The following is an 18,614-nucleotide window of genomic DNA, read 5'->3' on the forward strand; positions in this document are numbered from 1 at the left end:
TTATGATTACGTCAGCAGAGTCCAGTTAACAGATTGTTGTCCAGTTCCAATGACGTGTTCAGCTCCAGCCTGTCTGAGCAACAAGTTCTTATCATGGTGTTGTTCAGCTCTGTGTCCTTCATGAACAGCAAACAGTCTGTGTATCAAACAATCCTTAAGTGTCCTAAAGTCTGTGAGAAGATGAAACAGAGGAAAATGTGGATGGAAAGATCTTCTGGCCTGTGTTCGATTTTAAGAGTGAAGCTTCTCTGCCACTCAGGGTCACGTTCTCCTCACAGCTCTCACTGTTGATGAAAACACTCTGGCCTTCCTGATTCCTGAAAAAGTACAAACAACCTCCAAAGCCTTGTGTCATTGTGACAGTTAAAAATAGAGCAAAGATCATAATGTTATTAAGTGAATAATTAAGTGAACAGTAAAAATAATAACTGTATATATAAATGTATAAAACATTTAAGAATAAGAGTGTGATGGTGTGGTTATCTCCAATCACACACTTCACTATTACCTCCCAAATTATGTTTCAACATTAACATTTTAATATAACATCATTGTCATTATGGCTTTTATAAAAATGTGTTTTGGAGAGTGGAGGGAGGATAGTGCACTATAGGACCCTATGGCGGAGCCTAAGCTTTTGTCCTTTAAGTACTTTTGAGTTGATACTTTAACTTCTACAGTATTTTAAACCCTACTATGTATACTATCTATTCTACCTAAGTAATGAATGTGAATGTGTTAATTTGTTGTATCACTGATTGGCAGTATGCCTGTTGGTTCATTTTCTGTTATTTTACCCTGCTCTGTGTCCTTGTTTATTGTATTTAGTAACTCACAGTTAATCAGAAGTTGAATAATTGGCCAAAACCTTCAGACTATTTTGAAAAACATTAAAATCCATAAATGCTAAATATGTAATTGTAGTTATACAAACATGGTCTGATATCTCATCAGTGCTAAAAAGGACAAGAAAATAAACTCAGTTCACTTACAGTGTAAGCACAAAAAGCATAAAGACAATTTCAAGCTGGTTCCCTTTCAGGTTCTCTTTAATAGAAGCAGACTGCTTTAAAAGTGCAGACTGCTTTAAACTTTACTGGTTGCTGATTGGTCTGTCAGTAGCTTCAAGATGTACTGATTGGTGTGCCGGCTGCTTTAGGCCATGTCTTTTGGGGTGCTGTCTGCTTTAGGTTGTGCCAAATTGTGTGCCAACTCCTGTAGTTTGTGTTGTAGCAGTTTTAAGACATGCCGCTTGGAGTGTCAGCAGCTTTAGGATGTGCTGTTTGAGTTGCCAGCTGTTTTAGACTGTACCAGTTTGTGTGGTGTCTGCTGTAAGATGTGCGGTTTGGTGTTGGTGCTGTAAGCTGTGCCAGGAGGTTAACTGGCTGCTGTAAGATGTTCCGTGTGTGTGCTGCTTTAAGCTGTGACAGTTTTTAAATGTGCTGGTTTGTATACCAGCATAGTTGTTTAGTCTCATTATTGAGTTTTTAAGGCTGCATTTTAGTCAGCAAAATAGCTAAGTCCATAAAGCTAGCTAGAAATGCTTTACCATTTGTGGCTATTAAAATGTCTTTTTAATCAGTATTTTTATAATTTTGAAGTAGGAATGTTTCAGGTTGGTTCTACTTCTTGTCTCTATGATAAACTATCCTCTTAAACCATTGTAATTGTATAGTTTTAGCTATAACAGCTGTAAAATTTTCATTTTTCATTTTCAAGTTTCATGAAAAACTTGATTATTTTAGGAAGATTTTATTGTAGAATCTGGAGCTGTGTTTGGAATTGCTTGGTATTACTGTTTGAAATATCAAGAGTATATTTTATTCTCTATATAAACACAGCACAAATAGTAATACATTTAATACTGTTGGAAACCCTTTAAAATTTTCCTTTTAAACGTGGCATTTCACCTGGGGGTACCAGAAGCTCAAAACAAGTGTCAAATAGCAACAGCAAAATAAGCTGTTTGGCAATGAAATAAGATTTGGCTAATGTTTCTTGGGTGCATCTAGCCATTTCAAAGCATAATATAGTGAAATATAGCAGGATGTAGTTTCTATAGAGAGAACAATAAAATGCAAAATCTTAACCTATGATCTAGTCTGTGACTTGTCTTTAGATATCAGAGGGTGTTAGTCTATTAGTCTATTAAAAATTTTAGAGTTTTTTAGAAGTCAAATTCTAGTGTTAGCATTAGAGAACATGCCCTATGAGCCGCGGACTTCGCGCATGAGATTTGTCCCACAGGCGGACCCGTAGCTCTACCCCGGTGTGAAACATGGCGAGCCCGAGCAGTGGCGTGGTGCTGGACAGTGATATGATGAGATACGCAGAGTACACACCGAAACCCAGCGCGCGCAGCGAGACAGACATCGACAAGCGCTTCGTGAGTAAACGCTGAAGTGCTGTGTTCAAGACGCGTCCTCCACAGCGCCCTTCACTGTTTAATATCACAACTAATGTCAGCTAGCTAACCGCTAACATGCTAACGATAACATAACAGCGCTCAGCCCGGCGGTGACCTTCCAGAACAGCTCACCTCACAGCCAGACTTCAACCTGCAGACCCAACCAGCTCTTTAACTGTGTAATACTGATGGATTAATACTCTTGTAGCGGGTTATTAGTCGACTGAACGCGGAATATAACCAGATAAAGGCTGTTATGTTAGATTACACATTTATGTGTATCTATTTACTGTTAGCTAACCTGTAGGAACCAGGTTAGCTAGCTAATTAAGTTACACAACATAACCTAGTGCAGTCAGTCAGGGTCTCCTACAATCTTCACATAACATTTCACATCTTACAGAACACATATGCTAAAGCCTAGAGAAACAGAATATTAAAAGGAGTCTAATTCTGTTGTTTCCTACCCTTTTAAAGAAAACCCTGTTAAGACATGCAGCTAAATATCTTCATGTTCACTTTATTCAGTTTCCAATACTGATATGTTGTATTTGCAGTAGTTAAATACTGTTATTTCCAGCGGACGACTTTAAAAAGTCGCTCTGCAAACATACTAGCTTTACACAGGTGTTGCATCATCACATGGTTTCTCACTGTTACTCAGAGAACAGTAGAGAAGCAGAGAGGAGTAGAGAACAGTGAAGAAAATGTAAAGCACATAATAAATAAAAAATAAAGCACGTTGGCTTATCCAAAATGAAAGCATTTCTGTTTGTATTATTCTGTGATGGTAAAACATACAGTGCAACATAGGGCTGGACAATAATTCCATCTCAGTATAAAATTACAGTACCATTCAAAATTTGGACACTCAGTCTCTTTAATATTTATTATTTGTTTGTATTTTGAATACAATTTTATTATATTATTTTACTACTTTCTGTACTATTGTAATGTGTAAATTAATATTAAAGACTTAAATTAAACATATACAGTTAAGTTGTAGATTAAGAAAACTGGGGGAACTAGGAACTCCTTGAAGACAGCTGGAGAATCATTTCAAGTTCTACTGTATGAAGCCAACTGAGAGAATAATGCCAAGAGTAGGCAAAAAAAGGGAGCTACTTTAAAGAATCTAACTAAAAACATTTTTTGGCCTCTTTAAAACTTTATTTGCTTTATAATTGCATTTGTGCTTATTCATAGTTTTGATGTTTTCAGTGTTAATCTACAGTGTAGGAAGTAATACAAATAAAGAATACCTTTTTTCCCGATGTTTCAGACTACGTTATTTGCAATCTCTCTCACTGATTATATCAAAGTGCGAAATATTTTCTAGCGCTTGTACAATCATATGATCTCACTATGTGCCAGTACTGACATACTGATATTGACATTTTGCCCGTGCATTTTTATATTGAACAACACATTTTATTTAATTTTAAATATTATGTTTTAATAGTACTGACCTGATACACTGTATTTGCGACATGCATGATTTAGTTAATTTCTTTTAAGTAGCTACTGACTTTATCTACTTTTTTGTGTCTTTTTTCAGGGTGGGACACTCATTGCAGTGGGGCTTGGTGTGGCGGCAGCAGGATTTGCAGGTGAGTAATGCAGTTTCAAGTTTACTCCAGTATTGAAAATCCAATGTAAATGTAAAGATTTACACATTATAACACATTGCAAAACTGTGTTATGTGACATGCAAAATTGTTCAGCGTTATCATGCCTGCACTTAAAATAACTCTTCTTCATAAGAACATATGCTGGAAACTGTCAAAAGTCGGTCGTTCCAAGTGTCCCATAAATGTTATGTTATGCATTGTTTTAAAGGAATTTCTGAACAGGCTGTTTAAATTTCCACAAACTCTTTAGTTATTTGAGTTCTTTACATGATCAGAGGCATTGATCTGACAGGTCATTTAGGTCCCTTCATCACTACAAAATCTCAATATTTTCTCAATATTTAAAATGCACAGTTTTAGAAAGAATTGGTGTTGTATAGGAGTCAGACATCTAAAGTGTTTGTGTCCATAACACAGGAACTATTTTTTAAGTAGTACTAAAATTAATACATCACGTAATTTAAAGACATTCTCATGATTTACAATATTTATCACTGTACTGTGGTAAACACACAATGCAGACAAAATTCTATTTCATTCATGGGGCATGTTTTTAGTTAAACATGCAGTTAGTCAGTGTTCTTAAATCAGCGATTATAGCTATGTTATCTTCAGAAGAATCGGCAGAATTCCCATTTAAATATCCTTTCAGAAAACCTTCCAGGATTTATTGAAAATTGGATTGCAAACGACAGGTTTCACTGCTAGTTTTCTCCAGTTACTACATTTTAATAGACAGGTATAATAAATAGCGATGTCATATTTATATTACATGAGTAAATTCCCATAAATTCATTTTACAGATTACATTTTATTACAAAATAAGTAAATCAGGAATATAACATATATTTGGACTCTAAATGACCTTTTCTTTATAGTAGTTAAAGTATTATATAATTCGTATTATTGTTTATTTAGTATTAAATGTTTTTTTCTCTATTGTAATTGGACAGGGTAGAGTAAGGGTGAATTTGTTGTACTGTGTAATTGTGTTGGAAACGCCTAATATTTTGGTGACACTGATAAACTGGTGGTTAAGCCTCTCTTACTGAACGTGTTTGTTCAAGTCCCCAAATGATCCTTTCACTGGTTAATGAGGTTCAAGCTGCTATTAAAGCATAAAAGCGCCTTTGCCATAAAATGAATGACTGCAACATTTAAAAGGATGAAAGTGGGTGAATAATTTAACCCAACTCTGTCATCAGACTGTTTACTTTTTTGCTTTTCTGGCAGGTGGATATGTCCCCACTCCCTGCCCTCATGCAGTAGGTAATCGTTGTTAATCGTTGCTAGACTTCCACCCATGATTGTGTGAGGTCAGCATGGAATAGCTCTTGCGGTTGCTTTGAGGAAGGGACGTTATTCCTCTCTCAGTACAGTGAGGGGGCAGCTCTCTTGCCAAAAACCCAAGCAGTGTGTGGTCTGCTTAGGGAAAGGCTTTTGGCTTAGAGGGGAGTAAGCTTTATACTTTGAGGTGGAAAGTAAAATAACTCTTTCCCTCTCAGTAATATGTCTTTCATCATGTAGCTTGTGATAAAATACTCCAGAATAATTCACGTTGTATATTTCTCTAATTCTCCTTCTAAAGCTCATTACTCTTTATAGGTTTTTCTAACCTTTTTCTAAACATTCAAGCACATTTCAAGTATGTTTCTCTGTTTGCAGTAAGTGCTTTAAGAACTGGTGTTGTGAATTTTGGTGGGACAGTATAAAGATATTGCGATATATTGTGTGATATGTGGCGTCAAATATAAATAAAACTTGCTCCACAATTGACTTACTAAAGTTACTGATTCCGTACTCCACGTGGTGGTTCTAATCAAATGAATAGGTTTAACCCGTAGTGAAGAATCTTGGTCGTGACATTCTTTGAAACTGACACCAATAAATCCATAGATCCTAGTATTTATATAATTAGTAGTAGATAATAAGTTGATAATTCTACGGCTGCTGTAAAGACAGTGTTTATTTTCCATCTATATTTATTAGGGTTTAAATGAGAATTCAGAAGAAGTGCAGTTGCTTATAATACATTGAAAAACATTGGAACAAGTATACATATATAAAAAACATAAATGCAGCAAAACAGTCAATGTATTTTCTATTTAATTATACACAGAAAGAACACTGGTTTGGCTTTAGATTTCTCTGTTCTTTCTGCTCACTTTGTAAAGTTGTTCAGTTGCACCAGAAGCTCCTTTGATTTAGATAAACTGTATTTGATGGGAACTGTAAATGTTGGCCTTCATACATAAGAGGGTTAGATGTGATTAACACTCAGACACATCAAATTACAAAGTATTAGAGTGACTGAGTGTTGACTCTATCTAATCGACAGCATAATCAGCCTCGCTCTCTTAAGTGGGTTAGACGGCCTCCCCCATAATTCTACATAATGATTCAGCCAGCAGACACATGCTCTGGCTAGCAACAGAATTTACAGTTAGTGTTCTCCTTCAGATATGGTTAAGATGCGATATTACAGTAAACACTTTTTACACAGATTTTTCATAGTCAAATATTTGTGAATTTGTGATTGATAAGCAATAGTGGTTTGCTTAGCAGCAGCAACTGTAGCAATAGTTTGATAACCAACACAATTTGTGAGTGGAGCTTTTGGAGGTGCACTGAAGGGAGAGTCATGTTTGGTTTGTTGGTGAGTTCAAGTATTTGCATTCCAGAAATGTGTACAGCATATCTTAGACCTTGAAACATGTACAGGCTACAAGTGTAGATGTGTAAACCCCTTTTCTCTGCAGGAAAATGGGTTATTCACATTCTGAAAAGTTTGAGAGCTTTAAAATATACTACAGGACACTTAGAGAAGCTGCCTGTTTTCTCTCTACTTCACTTAAAAAATTTAGATCAGTAACAGCAATCAGCAGTCAAGTTCAGGAAAGTGCCAATTTTATGATTATCCATTATATTTTAATGTTGCAGATTTACTAACATCTTTTAAAAAAATAGTAGAAAATTGCTACTACAATTACAAATAGAATTTGTAGTAACATTTATTATCAAACATGAAACCTATTTATGTAATGCTTAAATATACATTTTCAAGATTGAGGTGTTTAATATCAGGCAGAAAATTGACAGAAATGCTGGCCTGTTAAGAGGTTAATGCAGTATTTTACACTTCAGTCCAGACTTAAATACTGCAAACATTTTCTCTGTTCAAGCACTGATTGACTAAATTTAAAACTAATAAAATAATTGACCACAATTGAAAGAAGGAATTCTTGAATGCTTCAGATTCTATTCAAGGAAATCAAACAGTAGAATCACACACCTTGGTTTGCTAATTGTTTATTATTATTATTAATTATTTACAAATTGTTTAATATCTTGACCAATATCTTTATGAACAAGTCACATGGCGAAGGTGATCCTTCTTTTTAGAAAGAAAATGTGAACGGAAAAGGAAGCCTTCAGACAGCTCAGCCTCTTCTTTGTCTTCTGGCTGATCTTTTCCCATACATGGCTAACTGATGGTTTTAAATATTTGAGTGTGGGGGTGTGGACTGATGAGTAAAATATGGGACCATGCTGGAAATGTAGAACGGAAATGTCTGTATATAAAGTGTGAAGTACCCTATCTTCATCTTAAATTAAACCTTCTGCAGAGTAAAGCAAAAATAACAGTTTTGACTTCATGGTGTCAGGCAAGCCCCTGTTTGCCCTTTCTGTTGAGTGTTGATTTGCCCTCATTTTGTTCTGGGGAGAACCACAGACCATGGCAGTTCACCAGAGCTGTGGCCAAGAAAATACTGAGGGAAGCTGAGTGGAGCCCTCACCTTACCATGTATTTAGCTAGAATACAATGTGGTGGTGTATTGGTTTGTGTGTGGTGCCAGTTGTATTAGTTGTTGGAGGACCATTTTTTTCAACCTCTGTTTTTCTCTCTCTCCTTTTCTTTTCCCCCCATTTGTTTTCAGGCCGATATGCGTTTCACTTATGGAAACCTCTTGGACAGGCTATTACAGAAACTGCCAAAAAGTTTCCCTCTACGGTAAGTGACAAAAAAACCTTTATAGCGTTTTGTTAACTCAATATTTTTAAAGATGCTTCTGGGAACCGTTTTGTTGAACACGACTTGTGTGCAGAACACCTTTTGGAATCCTGCACCTTTACAATTCTCCATTTTTAACACTTATCTGCATCAGGTTCATCCATCATGCACAGTTTTAGTTTCAGGCAGTGATGATTTGTGGGTAGTAAGGATTTTTGGATTTTCCCCATGTTCACCTCACCTCCTGGAGCAGTGTAGTTGTGTGTGGTATTGGCTTGGTAATCCTGCACTGTGGGGTGCAAGACTGTGGTGACTCATTACAGTTTCACTCTAGGCTTGATTTCATACTGAGCTTCTTTAAGACAAGCTACAAGATAAAGTTTGTTAATCCTGGTTTTTACTGTGCTGACTCACAGCTCTCACCACTAACTCAGGATACACCCAATCACCTGTGAGGTCATCCCCATTTTAAACATAAGTATGCAGGAGTTTTGTTTCCCATTGAATTGTGTATAAATGACAGTTGTTTAAATGGCCACCTCCTGACCTGTGATTTGTCTCCTTAGAATTTAATCATGACAGACTTTTGGAAAGTGCACTCCTTACATTCAGTGTTCCACTGAGTGATTTTTGCGAGCAAATTGTTTTTCTTTTCATTTGTTTGATGAAAGCTTAAGGACGTGCTGAAACCATTAAAGTATTTTAATGAAGAACTTGTTGAACTAAATGGGGGAAAAAACCCAACATGAAAAACCTGGGAAGCCCATGCAAGAATAAACACGGCCTTCTCTCCTGGGGGCTATACTTTAACCAAACGCACTTGGAAGCTGGTATTAACAACAAAACCAGGATTTGTGTCAAGCATCCAAACTAAACCCAACGTTCTTAAGAAATGCCTCTTTCACTCCTCTGAAACTTTCCTGGGTCTTAACACTTCTCCGCCTCAGGCTCACTGTGCTTTGTTTTTGGAAATATGCACAATGTCTGTTAAATCTTTTAGAATCCCAGAATAGTGTTATTTTTCACACTGTAATACGATAGGGTGCTAGCTTCAAGCCGAGCTGAACAATAGGAACTCTGTGACCTTAAAAATAGGTGTTACTGTATGTCCAACATAAAGCATAGACTCAATTTGTTCACTTTCTATTTCCCCAGGCGTTCTCAGCATATTACAAAGGTGGATTTGAGCAGAAGATGACGAAACGAGAAGCTAGTCTCATCCTAGGAATCAGGTAAGAGCTGAAAGCTTTGCATCGTTTTCCACAGCCAGATACAATTCCCCTCTCACAGCCGCCTCTCTTTCCAGCGCTTCCTTTGTTTTCTGAGTTTGTCTTTAAGAACAAAGCCTAAATCTTTCACAACATGTGCAATCGCTGAATCACTGAATTTCCCAGCAGGACCTGCGGTCAGATCCAAAGGCTATCTTTTTGGTTTCGTGTTGATAGTCACTCTGTGTGTCTGAGCTTTGATCCTGGTGGGGGTGACAACTGTAAACCGCAATCGCGTCTTTAGCTTTGTAATCTGCTCAGTCAGGGACCACCCCTATTCGTCTCCAGTGCAGGGGAGGGCCAGGAGGTTTCGTCAGAGTCCCACACCAGGTGTGACTCACCCCGGCAGCGTCACACACTGTGCGGTGGGCCTTACGTCATATGACTGAGGCTCGTTTAATCCGCTTGTCTGTTGAGTCGTATTTTGACTGCGTTCGACCACAATGTGGCCAGTGTTCCTTGGCTGTGTTCCCTTCTCAGGTTTTTTAAGCGAATCTGTCCTTGTAAAATGCTGTTGATACTTTTGATTAGAAAGCTTGTTAGTCATGGTTTGGATTTTGAAGCAGATTATTATTATTATTTTGTTTTAGTTTAATGCAGAATGCTGTTAAAAGTAGTAAATTAATGGTTCTCTGCGTGTTGTTTGTCATGTCATGTTTTATTCAGCCTAGTGGTGGTCTCCTGATGACGATATTACCGAGAGAAACACTGAGAAATCAGCGATGAGGAAAGAGCTTCCTGTTTGGGGAAAGAGAATGTGTTTCTTCTAGCAGATCAAATAACCACATAGACATGACGAGGCAGAATTTTAGACTGGTCTTTCTTTGTGTTTATGGCCAGAGTTGAAGTGAAACTGTAATGAATGTGAGTGCAGAACTTGGACATGGGATGTGTTCAGTATAGTAGAGAACACCAAATCTTTGAATGCTCTCTACACAAGAGGTCTGCATTTGAATGGGTCTCTTCACAGTATCTTGCAGCATGGGACTAAAATGTAATGTAATTTAGTGGGACCGGTTGATTTAATCAATCCTGTGAGTGCAAAACAGGTTAATATATACACTAGAAAAATCCTACAAATGAGTAAATATAGTATAAAAAATGTAATCACACATTAAATAGCATTAACGTAACTATTGTTAGTTTTTATTTTAAATGCCTTCCTGAGTGAAGATATACAGCTCTGGAAAAAAAATAAGAGACTACTTAAAAATTATGAGATTCTCTGGAATATAATCAAGAGGAAGATGGATGATCACAAGCCATCAAACCAATCTGAACTGCTTGAATTTTTGCACCAGGAGTGGCATAAAGTTATCCAAAAGCAGTGTGAAAGACTGGTGGAGGAGAACATGCCAAGATGCATGAAAACTGTTATTAAAAAACAGGGTTATTCCGCCAGATATTGATTTCTGAACTCTTAAAACTTTGTGAATATGAACTTGTCAGTCACTTGTTGTTTAATATATGATGTATGTTTTTAGAGACATTACAGAGGATTTTATGCTGACTGCATTAAAGCATCATAGTTCTTTGTATTTTATTAAAAATAACCTGCTATGAATTTAACAAAATTAAACTGGTGTCATCTCTCCCTATTACTTATATTATTTATTTATAAGTATATATATGAGCAGGTGGAATTGGGCGAAAATGCCCGCTAAAGGCAGAAGCAGGACGAATGCTGAAGGTTGTCCAGGAAAGTGAATTCTAGTGGGAGCGTGATTTAAAAAAAAAAAATCAAACCTCTACTCTACACCTTTTCTCTGCTCTCTGAAGAACTGGAATCTGTTTACTTCAGCACCTCTTTTTTAATGTCTTTTTTTATTTTGAGCTCTGCTTCCTGCAGCCTTGCTCTGTTGAAAAGGGTCTGAGCAAGTAAAGACTGGATTGATTTGCTCTCCATCTGCCAGAGCATATAAAGCCATCTGGTGTGCTTTAACACATGAGCCCTCAGCCTTCAAACTGTAGTTCTAAAGCCTTGAACTTGGACAGTTTCGCCTGATGGTAAAAACGTTGCACTCTGCAAAGTTCCTATTGCGTATTAATTAGCGGTTCCAGCCTCTGAGCTTTTCGGGTCTTGGGTGTGTGTTAAGACTAATGGTTGGTCGTTTCTAATCATAGTCTCTGACGTTTTCGGCTGTGAGTAATGCACACCTTAAATCCTGGACAAATTGAGGCGCTGGTCAGGAAAGAGAGGATCTGGTTTTCTGTAAGGATTCGGTATGCAGAGGCTAAAAATCACAGCCAACTCTTTCTAGAACCTTGAGACTGCTCATGGTCTGAGTTGAAGCCAATTTGATAATGCTGATGATTTGTGTGGGGAAGAAAAATGGCCTGCTGTAATTGAGTCTGATGAATATTTGGCATGTGTGGACGGGTGCATGCTGTGACTGTGGTATTGTGTAGTATGGCCACTAGATGGGGGTGTGCTGCTTTATAAATATTTCCATGTTTCTCATTTTCTAGCCCAACCAGCACCAAGGCCAAGGTGCGAGAAGCCCACAGGAGGATCATGGTTCTAAATCATCCAGACAAAGGTTAGTGCCAAGGGCTTGCAAGACTGTATGATTTGTCCTCATACTTGTATCATCTGTATCTTATGTTTTGCTTTGGAGTTGTCATTTTTGTTCTTTTCATGGGTTCTTGGTCCTCTGGTACCGTGAGTCAGTTTTTCTATTATTTTTATATTATTTGTCCAAAAGTTTGTTCTTTTTAAAAAAGTAATTGAATTTACATTTTAAGTATTTAAAGATTTTAAATATTAACAAAGATGACTTTTTTCTTCAAACTAGATTACACGTGGCACATCTAATACAGTATATTATGGGTTTTCAGCACATTACTGTTTATTAATATATGAATCAAACATTCACTCTTTAAAAATGACAAATCTGACCAATAAGAAAAGATACTCATATACAAAATACTGAGAGAAAGTTGACATATTTCACTGCCTTTCATATTTACTGCCAAAGGAAGTAACATTATTAGAACGGGTTGCATATTTGATGTGGTTTTATATCACAGGTAACAGATGCCTAGAACATTGGGACATACATATAACATATTTTTGAATATCTAAAAAGTTATACTACAGAAAATAGACAATGTATGTAAGTGACCAAAAAAAACCTAAAAATTAGATTAATACATCATCTAAGTTCAAGTTAATTGTATGAATCAGGAGTCAGCAATGTCAAGTGGGCAATTCACTTGGTTAATAATTGGTGCACAAATTGTGCATAAAACCTAAGTCAAGCATTATTAATAGTTGGGAATTAATGCATTTACTATTTATATGCAAAACATTTTAGAAACTTTTTTAAAAATATAAAAAATTGTAAAAAAGATAACAGTAAACAGTTTGGTATGACCCTTATAATGAAATTTGAGACGTTTAAATTATTTTCTGAAAATAATGGGTTGAGTCTGAGTTAAGTGTTTCTGATTTATTGCATTGAGATTTACCCATTTTAAATTGATTAAAAACGTGGTTTCCCAACGAAAGATCCTGAGACAGTTTAAGTTTTATCAATTAATTATATAAGGCAGATTTATTGTTGTGCTTTATTATTATTATTATTATTATTATTATTATTATTATTATTATTATTATTATTATTAATACGTGTTTAGATTGTAAATGGTTGAATGGATTGGTTCAAAAACCAATGTTGGTTGGTTTATTTACTAATGTTAAATCTGGACCAGTGTTTGGGTTTGTTTGGCGTTTCCAAGTTAAAATAGCCGAAATTAACACATTATCACTGACGCTCTGAAGTAATGTGCTGATGTCCAGTAGCTGCATCTACACTGATTGGACATGGCGTGCTGCTGCCTCAGAGAACTGAATTTCCTGCATGTGTTTTGTTTGGGTCATTTAATTGACCAGTCCATTTGAATCAAGCTCAAACAGCAGTCATTTTTTTCTGTAATTTGTATTCCTTCTTTTAAAACATTAAAGCCCCAGCTGGTGGCTAGTAAGCTTGCTTTTGTTTAGTTTTTTTGCTTTTTCTTCAAGGTTAATGGCCTAGCCTTACCTCTCTCTGGCTTTTCCCTCTCCTGCTTGCATTTTTCACAGTCCTGATGTGTTTGTGTGTGCGTGAGAGTGAGCGTGTGTGCCTTCCAGCCAGTGCAGTCCTGCTCCAGGCCACTTTTAGTCTGTGTGAAATAAGCAATGTGCACCGTGATGCCTATCTGTGGCTGAAAGATAAGGCCGGTAACCAAGGGGAAGATGCCCTGCAGAGAAAGAGCAAAAGAGAGCAACAGAGAGAATGAGAAAGATAGAGGGAGAGAGAGAGCACGAGTGAGTGCACTAGAGCTACTGCCCCCATTTGCTCGTTCTGCAGAGAAATATTGCTTATTAAAGCAGTGCCTCTCGTACCCGCACGGTAGTATCGTCCTTTTTGTTATTCAGGAGGAGTAGGCGAACAAGGCATGTATCGAATTCTGTTACAGAACAGAAACCTTCCCAATTATGTGCATCTACAAGATTTCCTGGCACGAGATGTGGGCAGCTGAGGCTTCTCAGAAGACACGGCCATGCCTGATGAATGATCATAAACGCTGATTGTATGCAGCCCATTATCTTACCATTTAAATTGGAAGTTACTCCATTTTTTTGACTGCATTAATTTTCTTGGTTTTCTATATTTTGCTATGTTCACATTGTCCGCTCTTTGTTACAGTGACTGCAGATTAATGCAGATGGTGATATGGGGATCGATATGAGCAGCCATGTCATTTGTTCATGTGTTCCATCCAGTAATGGTTTTCTGAGCTGTAATGAGGACTAGCTCGTATGGCCAGAGACAGAATGACATGGAGTGATTATTAAATTAGTTTTCAATAGATGGCTGACAATAAACCAATGAGAAAGCACAGGCATTGCTTGAATGTCTGCCTGTGTTGAGGATGGCCTTAAATTAAATAATTCAAGTGCGTTAAAACCTTAGTTAAATTATATTTATTTGTGTGGTCCTTTTTTTTTTTACAATTTTTTTTTGTAAGTTTTTACAGAGCAAATCAGCTTTAAAAATAAATCAGCAAAAAGACAAGAAAAAAACACAAAAGCATGCACTGATATTCCAAGCATCATGGTATAACTGAACTTAAATTGATTATGAAGTGTTACTTCAAGGAACAACTCAGGAATGTTCACATCTGTATATGTTGTGAGGTATTATCCTTGTACTTATACAGCATTTTATTATTTATGTGTTCTACCTGAGTGTTTATTTTTTTTTTTTTTATCATGCTTCCTTTTTTACTTTACCACATATTTTTCAAGTTTAATATTTTTCCTCCAATAAATGTATATGTTGCATCTATACTCTACGTCTACTCAAGTCACTTTTTGATAGAGCGCTTGTACTTTTAATCAAATCATCGTCTCTAGTACTTTATACCTTTCCGGTTCTATCAGAGTATGAGTCCTTTAGGAACATACTAAAAATGGTGCAGTGTGCAAATATAGAACAAAAACAATACAATATGATGGCCATTAGAAAGCTGAAAACATTTCTATTGTCCCATCATGACATTTTGAATTCTATATAATGTAAACAGCTGTCAGACCCAAGTTATGCAAAAAAAAATGTATATGCAAGTTGTTTTGTTGCTGTTTTTCCAGAGAATTACTATATAAAAAACACTGCAAGGGTGCAGCTTTCTCTTAAGGACCCGTATGGACTGTAATATATATATATATATATATATATATATATATATATATATATATATATATATATATATATATATATATATATATAACATTACAGGATTTTACTCCAATATGACCTATGCAATAGATTAAGCAGTGTTGAAGTTTTTTTTCAGCCTGTTTCATCAAAGTTACATAGTGCAGCTATAAGCTTGCCAATCCTGGAAGAGCAGGTTTTCTCCCTGTTACAGTCAGTGGAGAAACACACAATGATTTTGAAGCTTTTATTTTAAGGTAATAAAAAGTAAAAAATATAACTTTGAAAGATTAATTTACCAAGATCACTAAACTGCTGGACACTGGCCCTCTAGCACTTAATGTGAAGAGCCGTGTCATAAGGCTTTATGGTAATATTCTAAAATTTAATTAGCAGGTAATCATCAGCAGTGGCCAGTGGCGTGTTCTCTGTGAAGACTGCATCTAAAGATTGAACCTGAGCCTGTATATTTAAGCTGTCCTGTGCCGCGCTGTGATCTGTGTGTGTGTGTTTGTTTGTGTGTGTTTGCGGCTGTGCCGGAGCCCTGTGTAATTAAGTCTGTCACTGCAGGCTGCGTTGCTCTGTTCTGCTCCCCCTCTGGCACACAGACAGATTAGCAGCCGCTGCCGGCCCTGCTCCTTGCTACCTGCTCACTCTCCAGCATGTTCTCCAATTTATAACCGCCACCACTCCTGACACTCTGAGCTGTGTGTAAACTGAAGCAGTGTGTGTGCGTGTGTTTGTGCGCTTGGGTTGGTGTTTATGTGCACATTGTGTGCCCTATGTGCTCAACAAGGTCACTTTGTGACACTCATTGACCTGTAGGCCTGAGTGAGAGGGTCAAGGCTTCTGAAGCTTCTCAGGCTGTGAACCCTTCAACCCTCTGTGTGTATTATCCAGAAGCACTCTATATTTTTGTACAGTGTTGTACACTAGGAGGCACTGTTGCAGCCCGGTTGATGAACTGTTCTTAAAGAAATGACAAGAAAAAGCAAATGAATGAAGGCTGTTTAATCATGATCCTCGTCCTGCTGTCCTGGAATCAGCAGCCATTTAATGTTCTGGCACATTACCTTGGCACTCAAGTATTAAAAAAATAGTATTAAATCATAAAACTGTTGCCAGTGGAGTAATATGTGCAGACATGCAAGTAAGTGTGTTTATATGCACTTAATAATCCAATTACTTCAGAATTAGTGTGTCAGTAATCTGGGTATTAAAATTCAATACCAAAAAGGCACTGACCAAAATGTCTCGGTACTACCGAGTACCAAAAGTAAAAAAATAAATAAATAAAATGATGCCTGTTTTCGATACTTTGCATGAAACATGAGCTTGTGCAGCCCGATGGTGCCCTGCTTCACACAAGCAAACTTGCTGACTTGCGCTATCCCTCACTAATTTGTGCTGTCTCTCGCTAACTCACGCTATCCCTTGCTAACTTGCGCTGTGTCTCACTAACTCTCTGTTGTCTCTCGCTAACTCTCTGTTGTCTCTCGCTAACCCGCGCTGTCTCACTAACTCGCGCTGTCTCTTGCTAACTCAGGCTGTCTAATGCTGAGATTAAAAAAGAACCCTTAAAACTGAAATGCATAAAGCAATATGTGTAGGAAAAATATTTGTAGTTTAAGTACAAGCAATTTTTGTTTGATTTTTGTTCTTAATAAAGTGCCGTAAACATGCTCACTGTTTGTTCCAGCAAGATCCTGGTAACAGTAAGAGAATTAGATTACTAATGTCGGCTGTTATATGAATACGTTGGGTAATAATATATATATATATTTTTTGTATTTTTTGGTTAAGTTAAGAAAAAAAAGTATATTTAGATGATCATTTGCTTTGTAACCAGTCAATATTTCCACTGAATAAGATGTGATGTTAACATCATGTAAGACCCGATCTTCTGTGGCTGTGACTTTTTTTAACACCTTGAGCGAGAAGATTAAGATTATTTATGTAGTTTTTTAAATATATATATTTTTTATACATAGACTGAGAAATCTGTATACATTTATTCAAGTGAACATGGACTGACAAATACACTTATGGAGCTAAAATTTAGCTTTCTGTTGGATTTTGTTTTTCACATTTAAAGAAACAAAAAGAAGAAAAATGCTATTTACATGCTAACCACGACTTAATATTCAGATCAACTGCAATAATCTTAATTTTTAAGCACATGTAAATGTTCTCACTGGTAAATTGAAATTGAAATTAGATAGCACTGCGTCTATAGGACTCAGAGCACCTAATGACTAAGATTGCCTCACTTAATCAACAGCAGACCCGTCAGGTTCTCTGGCTGTGTGACAAAGCATGCTTTTCCATTAGCTCAATGCTATCCTGAATGCAGTACGCCATATAATTACGCTTATGGATTATGCTCTGTGTTTTTGTAGTCAGATCACTCCTCGCCCAGCTCAGCATTAGCCTCAGCATCGGCTTTTATATGAACGCACACATTTTGCACGCTGTGTAAATCTCCAGCTCCCACACTTTCTGAGCATTTACTGGAAAAGGTGGAGGAGGGAGGAAAAAACACACTCGTGCGCACTCACACAAATTAGCTGATGGAAAACCATTGCTTCTCCTGCAGGTGGATCTCCATATTTGGCAGCGAAGATCAATGAAGCAAAAGATCTGCTCGAGTCTGGCCTTCGGCATTAACCTGACTGTCTTTGCTCTTCAAAGCTCCATCCTCTCAGCTGTTTCCTGTTCGCTCTTATCCTCTGTCTCTCTCTTTCTCTCTCTCTCACACACACTCACACACATCCCTCCCCCCCTTCTGTACATGAGCTCTCACTGACCAGCTTCCTCCTCTTCATGCTGCCCTGCACTGACCCAGCCAGCTCACAGGCTCTGCATCGCTGGCCTTTCAGCCATGGACTGCTACCTCCATCGATGTGGATCATCAGACGTCAAGAGCAGATCTTTCACGTTGAAGGACCTTTATATGTGATATAGTAAATACGATGTGAATATAAAGTTATATTGAAGGTATGGTACTGTATTTAAATGGAACATCCAGTGTTCGTTTTATTTTTTAGAGTGCTGTAAAGGTGTGCTCTGTCTGTTGCATTATGGTGGTAATTTAGCCAACTCTCTGCAGATATGTACGGGTGTGAAAGTGCTTTGAGTAATCCAGATGGAACAGCGTGTCAGAACACTCATTAACTTATTTATGGAATAAACTGTGTGTATAAAAAAAGTAAATGCCTCATTGTTTTATTGCTGTCATGCTTTTTCCATTGCCCATGATTTGTGATGTAACATTTTGAGACATGGTGATCACTAAGTTTCCTTATGTCTTACTTTTGGAATTGTGTTTAAAGAGGATTTCTACATTAAAAAAAAAAGCCAAAATCTGCTTTAGAGTTTCTCTGTGTTTGCCTGAAAGGGTTATGTTATTATTTCAACTAAGGTTTTCCAATTCAAAGGTTCTACATACTCGCACATCTCTTTTACAAACTTTTACCCTTATGAAACCAAAAGGCTATATGTTAAGAAGAGGTATTTATTTACGAAGCCTAGTAATTGCATTACTATACAACACCTAGGTCATTGTCCTTTTGCATCACCCAAATTCTGCAAAGC

The 18,614-nt window shown here is 37.0% G+C and overlaps 1 protein-coding gene across 1 annotated transcript; it reads left to right on the forward strand.

Moving 5' to 3' along the window:
* The first annotated feature begins 2,238 nt into the window (after positions 1 to 2,238).
* Positions 2,239 to 18,378, forward strand: dnajc15 (DnaJ (Hsp40) homolog, subfamily C, member 15). Its single transcript, XM_007251717.4, has 6 exons — positions 2,239 to 2,386; positions 3,966 to 4,017; positions 7,977 to 8,050; positions 9,206 to 9,282; positions 11,788 to 11,858; positions 17,617 to 18,378. The coding sequence occupies exons 1-6, from the start codon at positions 2,279 to 2,281 to the stop codon at positions 17,685 to 17,687; spliced, it is 453 nt and encodes a 150-aa protein (XP_007251779.2). The 5' UTR covers positions 2,239 to 2,278; the 3' UTR covers positions 17,688 to 18,378.
* Positions 18,379 to 18,614: the final 236 nt, after the last annotated feature.

Source organism: Astyanax mexicanus, chromosome 11, assembly GCF_023375975.1.
Source record: "Astyanax mexicanus isolate ESR-SI-001 chromosome 11, AstMex3_surface, whole genome shotgun sequence".
Classification (NCBI taxonomy): Eukaryota; Metazoa; Chordata; class Actinopteri; order Characiformes; family Acestrorhamphidae; genus Astyanax; species Astyanax mexicanus.